At 44.3% G+C, this 11,476-nt stretch overlaps 1 protein-coding gene and 1 long non-coding RNA gene across 3 annotated transcripts in view; one reads left to right on the top strand and one right to left on the bottom strand.

Annotated features, from left to right (window-relative positions):
• Positions 1-8,189, bottom strand: part of LOC114486282 (uncharacterized) — a 25,899-nt gene extending 17,710 nt beyond the window's left edge. Inside the window, exons 1-2 of one of the 2 annotated variants that reach the window (XR_003679739.1) lie at positions 7,593-8,189; positions 6,663-6,739 (exon numbers count right to left, since the gene is read on the bottom strand). This is a non-coding gene — a long non-coding RNA (uncharacterized lncRNA). Of the gene's footprint in view, positions 1-6,662; positions 6,740-6,964; positions 7,094-7,592 lie in introns of those variants that run through there. The other variant, XR_003679738.2, reaches the window with a different exon arrangement.
• HILPDA (hypoxia inducible lipid droplet associated) lies at positions 7,197-11,476 on the top strand. The gene is given in 3 exon segments (XM_024127061.3): positions 7,197-7,370; positions 8,197-8,412; positions 8,415-11,476. Coding segments are annotated over 2 exon segments (189 nt in total). The 5' UTR covers positions 7,197-7,370; positions 8,197-8,264; the 3' UTR covers positions 8,456-11,476.

Here is an 11,476-nt window from a genome sequence, read left to right as displayed (position 1 = left end):
TTTGTTTATTTATTTTTTGGGCGGCATTGGGTCTTCGTTGCTGTGTGCAGGCTTTCTCTAGTTGGGGCAAGCAGGGGCTACTCTACCTTGCAGTGTGCAGGTTTCTCACTGCGGTGGCTTGTCTTGTTGCGAAGCATGGACTCTAGGTGCGCAGGCTTCAGTAGTTGTAGCACGTGGGCTCAGTAGTTCTGGCGCACAGGCTTAGCTGCTCCGTGGTATCTGGGATCTTCCCAGACCAGGGATTGAACCAGCATCCCTGCATTGCCAGGCGGATTCTTAACCACTGCACCACCAGGGAAGTCCTATAGCTTTATTCATTTACTTATTTAATAAATTCTATTATTTATTTATTTATTTTTGGCTGCATTGGGTCTTCATTGCTGTGCGCGGGCTCTCTCTAGTTGTGGCGAGCAGGGGCTACTCTTCGTTGCAGTGCCCGGGCTTCTCACTGTGGTGGCTTCTCTTGTTGTGGAGCATGGGCTCTAGGCATGCAGGCTTCAGTAGTTGTGGCTTGCAGGCTCAGTAGTTGTGGCTCGTGGGCTCCAGAGTGCAGGCTCAGTAGTTGTATGCTTGGGCTTAGTTGCTCTGTGGCATGTGGGATCTTCCCAGACCAGGGCTTGAACCCATGTCCCCTGCATTAGCAGGTGGATTCTTAACCACTGCGCCACCAGGGAAGTCCTATAGTTTTAAATACTGTTTTTCCTACTGTGAATGGTTCATCCAGCATTTCCCAAATTCAGATTGGGGACAGAGGTCTATTGTGCCTTCAGGACTCTCTCTCTCTCTCTATAACACACACACATACACACACACTATCCAGGCTGCAGCCTCTGAGTGCAGGTTCTGGAACCACAAACCTGTGAGGTAGAAAGACGTAGAGATAGCTCATTTCCCTTAGTCCTGCATTTCACAGAAGAGGAAACTGAGGCCTGGTGAAGTGACTTGCCCCAGGTCAGTGGGTAGTTAGTGCCGGAATCAGACTCAGAATTGAGATCCCTGGCCTAGATGGGTGTGAAGAAGCCACTGTTTGCCTCGGGTGCCCTCTGCCCATGTTTCAGGGCTGGCTCTCCCCTCCATGGGCACCCTGCTCTGGTGCTCTGCACTGCCATAGCCCTCCCATGCCCTCCCACTTCCCACAGCTCCCGGGGCTCTTGCCCTGATTTCCCCATCCAAACTCACTCAGCTGTTTTCCCCTCATTGCATATGTGTCATTGTCACAATGCTGCATAAGCAATTAATTTACAAAATGTTAGTAAGTTAAAATTTTTCTTCTAATGGTATAAATAACAGTTGCATATGGGAGAAAATTTGAGGAAAAAAAAGAAAAAAGAAGCCCATAACCATATCACCCAGAAATGATCATTGTTAAAATGTTGATGAACAATAAATACAAATAAATAGAACCCATCGTTGAGCAGCTGTTCTTTTTTTAAAATGTCAAATATCTGATATACAAATATTATTATTCATTCATTCAATAAATATTTATTGAACACCTACTATATGCCAGACACTGCTCTGGGTTTAAGTATATATTAACTGACAAAACAGTCCAAGTCCTTGTCCTCAAGGAGCTACCTTCTAGTGAGGGAAGATAGACAATTAACTAGGAAATATAAAATAGGTTTGGTGGTGTTGAGTACTATGAAGAACAAATGAAGCAGAGTCAGGGAGATGGAGAGGGTGAGGGCTGTTGCTTTGTGTAGGGTGATTAGGAAGCCCTCCCTGAGAAATGACATTTGACGGGGTCCAGAAGGGAGGGAGAGAGTGAGTCCATGCATTCAACAGATATACATCGAATGATGTTTTAGACACTGAGTATACAGCAGAAAATGAGAGAGACTTTCCACCCTGGGTCATGGTCCTTCTCTTTACTGCAAGACACCTGCTCTATTCTACCCAATGGCTTGAAGACTGAATTGTTCAGGAAGGGAAGGTTGAGGAAAAGCCACGCTTAACATTTTAATAAAGACTTCAAAGGTCTAAAATTAATCAACATCTATCTTTCTCTTATATAAGAAGACATGCTCAACTTTCTCTGCTCACCAGTCCTATCTTAAACCTTTACTGTTTTATTTTTTTTTTAGTTCATCTTGCTGGTTTTATTTTGCCAAAGTAATCATTATCATTAAAAATGGTTTTAAGTAGTCATTATTTGTTTAGATTTATTCATATGTTTTCTAAATGACTACTCACATTTTCTTGCATCTATTTCCTTCTAAGGTTCAGTTTTCTTCTTAGGTACATGCTTCAAAAGTTTCCCTAATAAGGGTCTATAGCGAATTCCCTGGTGGTCCAGTGGTTAGGACTCCACGTTTCCCTGTGAAGGTGCGAACTAAGATCCCACAAGATGTGTGGCGAGCCCTAAATAAATAAATAAATAAATAAATTTTAAAGGCTCTATAATGGTTAATTCTGTTTTTGTTTGTCATCTGAAGATATCTTTTTAAATAATTTTACACATTAAAAGTTACTTTCTGAGAATGGATACATGCATATGTATGGCTGGGTCCCTTTGCTGTGCACCTGAAACTATCACAACATTGTTAATAGGCTATACTCCAACATAAAATAAAAAGCTAAAAAAAAAGGTACGTACCATTTACAGTTATTGCAAAATATTGGCTATATTCCCCGTATTGTACAATACATACTTGAGCCTATCTTACACCCAACAGTTTGTACCTCCCACTCCCCAACCCCTATACTGCACACACACACACACCACTGGTAACCACTACTTTGTTCTCTGTATCTGAGTCTGTGAAGATGTCTTTAATTTGTCCTTCTTTTTTAAAGAATAACACCTATTATTCAGATGTAATTCACATGCCAAAATTCACCCTTTTAAAGTGTGCAATTCAGTGGTTTACAGAGTTGTGTAACCATCACCATTGTCTAATTTTAGAACATTTTCATCATCCCCAAAAAGCTGTCACTCCCCATTCCCCTCTCCCTCCAGTCCCTGGCAACCACTAATCTACTTTCTGTTTCTATGGATTTGCCTATTCTGGACATTTCATGTATATGGAATCGTGCAATATGTGTCCTTTTGTGTCTGACTTCTTCACGTAGCATAACATTTTCAAGGTTCCTCCATATTTTAGCATGTATTAATACTTCATTTTTATGGCTAAATAATATTCCATTGTACCACATTTTATTTACCCATTCATCAGTTGATGTACATTTGGGTTGCTTCCATTTTTTAACTGTTATGAATAATGCTGCTATGAACACTTGTGTACAGGTTTTTGTGTAAACCCATATCTTCAATTCTCTTGGGTATATACTTAGCAGTGGAATTGATGGCTCATACGGTAACTCTATGTTTAACTTTTTGAGGATCTGTCAAATTGTTTTCAGCAGCAGCTGCACCATTTTACATTCCCAAGAGCAATGTATAAGTTTCCAATATTCTCCACATCCTCATCAACACTTGTAATTTTATTTTCTGCCATCCTAGTGGGTAGGAGGTGGTATCTCATTTTATACATCCTATCTTGTGTTTGTTTTAACACAAACTGTAGCATACTCTACACCCAGTATACACTTGCTTTATCCATTTAATTTTGTGGAAATCATGTTCAAACGTGCAAAACTACTTATTCTTTTTTGCTGGCTTCATGGTAACCCATTGTATGAATGTGCAATTCTGCTACTGGTCATAGACTTAACCAGTCCCCTACTGATAAGCTCGCTGGTCTATTTTTTTCCCCCAATCTTTTGTTATTACAAAAAGTGCTGCAATGGCTGCCTCATATTCTATTCTTCACATGCAGGAGTTGCCTGTAATGATCATTCCTAGAAGTGGAATTCTAGATTAAAGGGCATGTGCATTCTTTTATTTTTATAGGTATTGCCAAATTGATTTCCATAGAGAGTGTACCAATTTATACTCATCAGCAATGTGGGCACATGTTCTTTAAATGGACCCAGAATCATAAGATCAAATTTCTGAAGCTAATGTATTCTTAGTATGTACTCCTGTGTTAGCCAACTATTGAATCACTTCTTTTGAGGGGCTTGGGGATAAGGACACACCTCATATGGAGCTTTCCTTGGTTAGCAGTTCCCAAGTAGGAGGTAGACCCTGAAGCAGGTTTGTCTTGGAGCTCTATCCACCCTTCTTTGGTGGAACAGTGGGGACTCCCTGAAGATGCTGGGCAAGATAATCATTTGTTCATTTATTCCTTCTACCAACAAATATTTATTGAAAGCCTCCAACGTGGTGCTAGGTGCTAGGATGGAATGAAAACAAAATCAGACCAGATACTCCTTGCATTGATGTTTTCAGGTTCTTGAAGGGTAGCAGACATTAACACAACTAAGAGTAAGGTAACAAACAGTGAGTGAAATGTATATCATGCTAATGGAGCCTGTAGCAAGAGTCTGAAGGTCAGCAAAGTGTTCCCAGAGGAAACATGTTTGAATTGAGATATGAAGGATGAATAAAAGACTAGCTAGAGAGAAGTCTCTTTTCCTTTTGGTGGAAAAAGCATGGTTAGCACATAAAGAAAGGAGGTAATAATACCTACCTCATAGGGTTGTTATGAAAATTAACTTAAATAATTTATGTGCTGTATTTAGCAAAATGCTTAGCATGTCTGTTACTTGGAGAATGCTTGTTTTGTTTCCACCGTTCCATTCAGTCATGAGGAATATTAAAATTCCAGATCCCCAAGCAAAGCATTGCCACCCTAATTATGTTCTTACTTCATTTTTCTCAACCAGCCAGTTCTCTCTCTTCCTCCATTTTTGGGCTCCCAAGCACTGCAGTACATCTATAACAGTCCACCTTAGAAACTAATAAGATTAATAACTACCACTTATCTTGCCCTAATCTACACTAAGTACTTTACATCCATTATTTAAGCTAATCTTCATAACAATCTTAGTAGGTAAGAACTATTACTACTCCCATTTTATAAATGAAGAAACCGAGGCAAGCAGAGCCCAAGGACAATACTTAGCAAATTGCAGAGCAGGATTCAAACTCAAGTCGGACTAATTTCTAACCACTACCCTACCATGACTTGGGTTGCTAGTTATCTTTCTTAGGTCTTGTTTACCCAACCAGGTGACAAGCTTATTTTAGGTTAAGAACCTGCCTTTATACTTTTTAGTAAAGCAAGAGCTAATATTTATTAATCATCTACTATGTGACACATACTTTACATGCATTATTTCAAATCCTCACAACTCTGTTTTGTATATTATTTCCCCCATTTTACAGATTAGGAGACTAAGGCTCAAAGGGATTAATTAACCTGGCCAAGGTGGTGGAGACAGGACAAGAATCTTGATATAGGTAGGCCCGATACCTACCCAGAGATGATGGTCAATAGTATTTGTAGTTGATAGATGGGAAAGCACTGGGCTATATTCACCCAAACTCTGGTTGTTTCCATCTGGCATGATGTTTAGACAATGGCAGTGAATATGGGGGAGGGAATTGTTGGAGAGGTTCCCATCTCTTCCTTTGAGTTATGTGAAAATAAAATTTTAGAGCTCCCAATAAGCAGAGCCCAAAGGGTTATTGTGGAATTCCTGTTTTCACTCACTGAACATAGTCTACTGTGAGCAAAGTCCCTCACTGGGAGTTTTGCAGTAGAGGATACAGATAATTTTAACACATACACAATGTTTTCTATGTGCCAGGCACCATTCTCAGTGCTTTATGTCGATTAACTCATTTAATTTCCAGGTGAGGACTGTTATTATCCCATATAACAACTAAGGAAACTAAAGTACCTAAAGGTTAAAGGATTCGCCCAAGGCCCCTAACTAGCAAGGGTGGGGGACACCGGGTAATGTGATTTCAGAGCTGGAGCCTCTCCTAAATGACAGTGCAAGAGAAGAGCCACTGAGTCCAGCGAAAAAAGAGACGAAACTCTAGTACAATGAAGAGCCAAAAATTCCTGCGGGCTGAGCAGAAAAGTTAATTTCAAAGTGCCTGCCTGCCTGCACGTCTCCATCTCCAAAGTTCCCCCTTCCCGGCAGCCTTTCTAGCCCCTCCTCCTCTGACAGCCGACTGAGCCAGGAAAGTAGGTTAAAGGTCGCAGCCGGGATTTGGCTCTTCCCGACCCGTTGAGTCCCTCTTCCGCAGAGCCCGCAGAGACGAGGGAGCTCCTGGATTGTAACTCGTCCAGTCCAGGCACGCGGAACCGACAGTCCTAGAGCTCAGTGGACCTGCTAGAGTCACCAGCCCCCGAGCTTTGGCCCTCTCCTCTCCTCCTACCCAGGAGGAAGGCAATGAAACCACCGACAGCCTTCCGCGTGGACGTTCCTCCCCAGGGGCCTCCCCACTCCCAGCGTGTCCCCAGCACTCTATTTCCCGAGATCCGCCATTGGGTGCTCTCACGACAGAACATCGACATTTCTTGGGCTGGGAGGGTGGTGCTTAACATGGCTTCCCAGCACCCAAATCTGGGCATAAAGTTGGACTGTGACCTCCTAGCTCTTTGGTTCAATCGCAAAGCATTCTCAAACTTCATTTAGTGGCCACATTTTAGACGAGGAAACTGAGACTCAGTGCGTGCAAAGGGACGCACTCAGCCACATGCAATTAAGCGCAGACACCAGGGCCAGGTAAGTACTTCACATTTTCTTAATGTGACAAACTCATAGAAAAAGCAATTTATGTTGTAAAAAGGTCTCACCATTCCAGAGATATCAATGGCAAATTAAACCTCAGGATTTGGAGGCTGAGGTGGTGGCGTCTGGAATCCTGGTACCTCTAGGAAGTGAAACAAAGTCAGTTTTTCAGTCCCTGGAATGGAGAAAACTGGGAGCAGAGGGTAGGGCGGGGGTCTGAGGCCCTCTGACAATCTGTGCTTTGCTGAAATCTCCGGTGAAGAACCCATCCCCCGCCGCCCGGACTTCATCCCATGCAATATGCGGGCCCTTGGATTGGGGCGTCTCAGGTGTATTTTCCACCGACTTGGTATGAGGGAAGAATGACCTTTCTAATTCCTTCAAAAGTTTCCTGCAGCAAGAAAAGACAGTCAAGTTAACCCACACGCCTAGTCCACCTCAATGACTCAGAGCCGCAGGACGTGTTATTTTTCGAAGCAGCCCAGACCACAAGCACAAAGAACCGCCCCGGACCCCAGCCCGCCCTCGCCTAGGGCCGGGGCGGCGGTCTTGCGTGAGTCAGGGCTCCAGTGCGCGTGCGCTGGCTTTGGGCCGCACCGCGGATATAAGTGCGTGGTGTGCGTCCTGTTGTGCGCTTCGCTGCCGCCTGAGCTTTTGTCTTCGGAGAGGCTTTTGGGTTGTCATCTCGCGCTGCTGGTTGGCCGACTTTCCTTCCGACTCCTTACTGCCAGATATTACAGCGACCGGGCCACTCACGGCTCTTTCTCCTGGAGGTGAGCGGCCCTGTGGGCTTCCCGGCTGCCCGCCCCCATCCCCTAGGCTGCTTGCGCCGCGCGCCGCCTGGCAATCCCCGCCTGGGACTACGCTGCCGGGGGCGTCCCCCATCGCTTCGCCGCCACCCGGGGCCCCACTTAGCCGCCCAGCCCTGCTTTCTCGTAGCGTAGGGTTAGGCCCCCATGCCGTGCCCTCCCAGAACACCCTTAGCATCTCCTTACTGTCACAGCCCTTGGCGGGTTGTTGTAGTAACTGCCTGTTTTCTTGCCTGTCGCCCCTGGACTGTAAAGCGCATGAGGGCCGGGTTCGTGTCTGCAGGGCCTCTTCCGGTGGCCTTAGTACCTTCCAAGGTGCCTCACACGTTGTGGGTATTCAAGGTGTACTTGTTAAGTGGGTGAAGTTGATAGATTTGACTCTCTTAGAGTTATTTTGACTTTAAAAAAGTTTATGGTTAACTCGAACCTGACTGAGGTGTGAGGGAGACTTCAAGGCAGGTTGCTTTTGCTTTCTCAAGGGCGTCTTATATTCCCCCCTCCGCCCACCCTCAGCAAAACGTTACTTCAGGAAGGTTTCTGGTCAGTGGACTGTGGAACAGCGATTGTGCATACCCGACAGGAGAAGTAAAAGTTTTAAGGAATGCTCTTGAATTAGTCCAAGAAGCTAGACTAGTTCCCAGCCATGGAGTTTACAGTGTAAATATACTTGGAGATTCTGCTGTGGTCCTTGTCCCCGTGGCTGGCTGAGCCTCCTGCTTAGCTCCAGGGTCAAGGTCAGAGGCCCGCATATCCCGAAAGGCTGGAGATTAACCTCACTGTCTTTCCTCAGGATCCAGAGGCCTTCCAGAAGCAGAAGGCAGCTCTACTGCTCTACAAAGGAGTGGGATCCTTTGAGCCATGAAGCATATGTTGAACCTCTATCTCTTAGGTGTGGTGCTGACCCTGCTCTCCATCTTCGTTAGACTGATGGAGTCCCTGGGGGGCTTACTGGAGAGCCCATCCCCTGGGAGCTCCTGGACCACCAGAGGTCAACTGGCCAACACAGAGTCCCCAAGGGCCTTCCAGACCATCCATCCAGAGGGGTGTGATAAGACCTCCCTCCACCGGCTGTAACCTTGGAACACTGGCCTAAATACGTACAGCTGTACCAGTTCCTGGGTAGGCAAGCTCAGCATCAGTGTTATCAGAGAACTAACTGTTACTAGGCCCTTGAAGGGCCTCTCCACCTGCATGCTCGTTGCTCTGGAAAAAGCCTGTTTAATACACAGATATGAGTGGGTCGCCTGTGGCTGTGGAATGGAGTGATCTCACTCTTCTCCCCAGTCCGCCATATGCTTTGCTGTCCTTGGCAGCATGGCTCTGTCTTCTCTTAGATGGGGACTTGTGCTGCAACTTCAGCTGTTGGGAGATCGTGTTATTTTCAACCCTACTTTCTAAGCATCTGCCAAGAGTTCCTTTGGGCGTGGGTGTCTTATGGTCAGTTTATTTGGTGTTCAGTTTCTCTTCCATGAGAGCTCCTCTGTGTGCGGATAACAGTTGAAGAGATGTGTGGGTTGGCTATAGGAAGGGGGAAGGTGGAGTGTTCTATGTCCCGTTCTCATTGTTTTACATTTTTAAGTCACTTCTCCAACATAGCGTGTATGTGTGTGTGTACTGGTCTGAAGAGGCCAGTGGGATGACAGCACCTGCTCAGGACATGGGCATTTCGGCCACCGTGTGGCTTAAATAAATTTTTCTACTGAAATAAAGTTGAATGTATATTTCTACAATGTGTCTTGTTGACTTCTGCCCTGGAAATTAGTGGTAGGGAAGGGTCTTAATTCGCAGATCTGAGGTTTCACATCTTAAAACTTTGGAGCAGGAAAGTACATAAAATGCTTTGTTTAAAATATAAAGTAGGGATTTCCCTGGTGGTCCAGTGGTTAAGGCTCTGTGCTCCCAGTGCAGGGATCGTGGGTTCGATCCCTGGTCGGGGAACTAAGATCCCACATGCCGCATGGTGTGGCCAGAAAAACCAAAAGACCAAACCAAACAAAAAAAATACAAGGTAAATAAACCTCTGAACTTGGAAGCAGGCGTGCTTGGGTCTGCCCTGTATTAACCAGTTTTCTGAGCCTAGGCCAAGGTCATTATAGTTCTCTCTTGACTGTCCATATCTAAAGAAAAAGAAAAATGATCATTTCTTCCAGCCCCTCACCTTCAGTCTCTGGAGAAAAGAAGACTATCAGTCCAGTAGGCCATGGCTTTTTTGTCTATGTTCTTATCCACCAGACTGACTACTCAGTTCTGATTGTTCTCCAGGTCAGCTGGTGAAATGTCTGGACCTCACAGATGATTGTTTCTGCTCTCCCAAACCTAGCAACTTGGCCTTTCCATAAAAATGGAGGTCTTTTTTTTTTTTTTTCCTTCAATTCACTCCCCCCTCCATCCCTACCCCATGTTGAAGCACATTCCCTCCTCTGCCTGTGGTAATTTACACACTCGTGTTGGTGTACACATCATTTTGTTTATGGTGAGTTTGATTTACTTTTGCCAAAGGGTAAGAATGGTGCATGGTGTCCTCTGCTAAGTCAGTTTTACTTCCTGAGTGTTCTTAAGCTTAAGTGCCACTACCCTAGAAACCAGTGGTTTGGGCATCACTTTTATTTATTGCACTATGGTAGTCATTAGTGCTGTTTACAAATATTTCCAGCTTCCCACCTTCTGGGCACATGATAAGATTGTACTCCCTGGTCTTTTGTGGTTGGCTGGGCTTATGTGACTTGTGTTGGTAACAGAGTACTCTCAAAAATATAGTTGGCTGTTTATCTCTGATTTCAGGCAGTGTCATGTGACAGTAGCTGCCCTTTTCTAGACATATTTCTTAAATTTGATGTCTTTTCTCATTCTCATGCCTCCCCAATTACTTTGGGGCATTTTGATCTTTCAGTTGGAGAGCTGCATCTGAAGTCTCTTCCCCAAGCAGTTTAGCTTTTTTTTTTTTTAACATCTTTATTGGCGTATAATTGCTTTACAATGGTGTGTTAGTTTCTGCTTTACAACGAAGTGAATCAGTTATACATATACATATGTTCCCATATCTCTTCCCTCTAGCAGTTTAGCTTAATTGAAATGGTTTACTGGGTGCCACAGCCTTAATGAGGTCTTGGCTGTAAAACAATTTAAACTACTCAGAGGTTTTAACAAAGATATGATGGCCATACCGTTGTTTTGATCTTTCTTATGAGTAGGGTAAGCAACTGTCCCTGTGCCTGGCAGGGTTGCAGGACTTTCAGTGTTAAAACTCAGACACTTCTGGGCAAACCCGGACGGTTGGTCACCCTCCCTACAAAGCTGAGTTTGAATTGTCACTGGAGTTTGAATTGTCATTTGAGTGACTTTTGTCACTCCAAACATTTCTCCATTTTATCTTTTCCCACTTAGGGATGAGAAGCAGTTGCTTCTGTGAACCCGTATGATTTCCATAGTCTCTCTGGATCCCTATGGCTACTTGCAAGCTGGCCAGTTCTCTTCTGAACTCATCCTGCAGTGCTTTGTCAATGCAACCAACTGTATACAATTCCTGCTGCTAAAATTCTGTTCTCTGATGCTTTCTCCTAGTTTATTAGGTAGATTATTAAAGTATGACTTCTAAGTTACTGCAGGCAACAGTTTTACCAAATACTTTGCTACTATATGACATGGGTTGCCATCCTTCCAGCCTCCAATAAGATTTCTTTGCTGCCCTCCACATGTTATTGTCATACATATTAGGGTTTTTTGTTTTCGTTTTTTTGTAGTATGCAACACCTCCCTCTAGATTCCAATCTCCATATCAGTCAGGACAAATTAGGTTATGCTGCAACAACAACCCTTAAATCTTCGCAGCTTCAAACAGAACAATTGCCTAAGGATGCCCTCCCAAGAAGCAGAATTGGGGGCTAGTCAAGAAATAGTCCCTTCCCTCAGGGTAAGGGGTTTTCATCACATCTGCAGAATGGAACATCACAATCACTAGGCTGCTATGTCTCCCACTTGTCCCCTCTCTCCTTACTGCATTTATCCTGTCCCTGTTCCACCAGTGTATATTAGGTGTGTAGCACATGGCTTTTCTTTTTAGTTTATAGTTC

This window comes from Physeter macrocephalus, chromosome 5, assembly GCF_002837175.3.
Source record: "Physeter macrocephalus isolate SW-GA chromosome 5, ASM283717v5, whole genome shotgun sequence".
NCBI classification, from domain to species: Eukaryota; Metazoa; Chordata; class Mammalia; order Artiodactyla; family Physeteridae; genus Physeter; species Physeter macrocephalus.
Note: the sequence above shows the minus strand (reverse complement) of the source record. Positions and strands in the feature narration are given on the sequence as shown.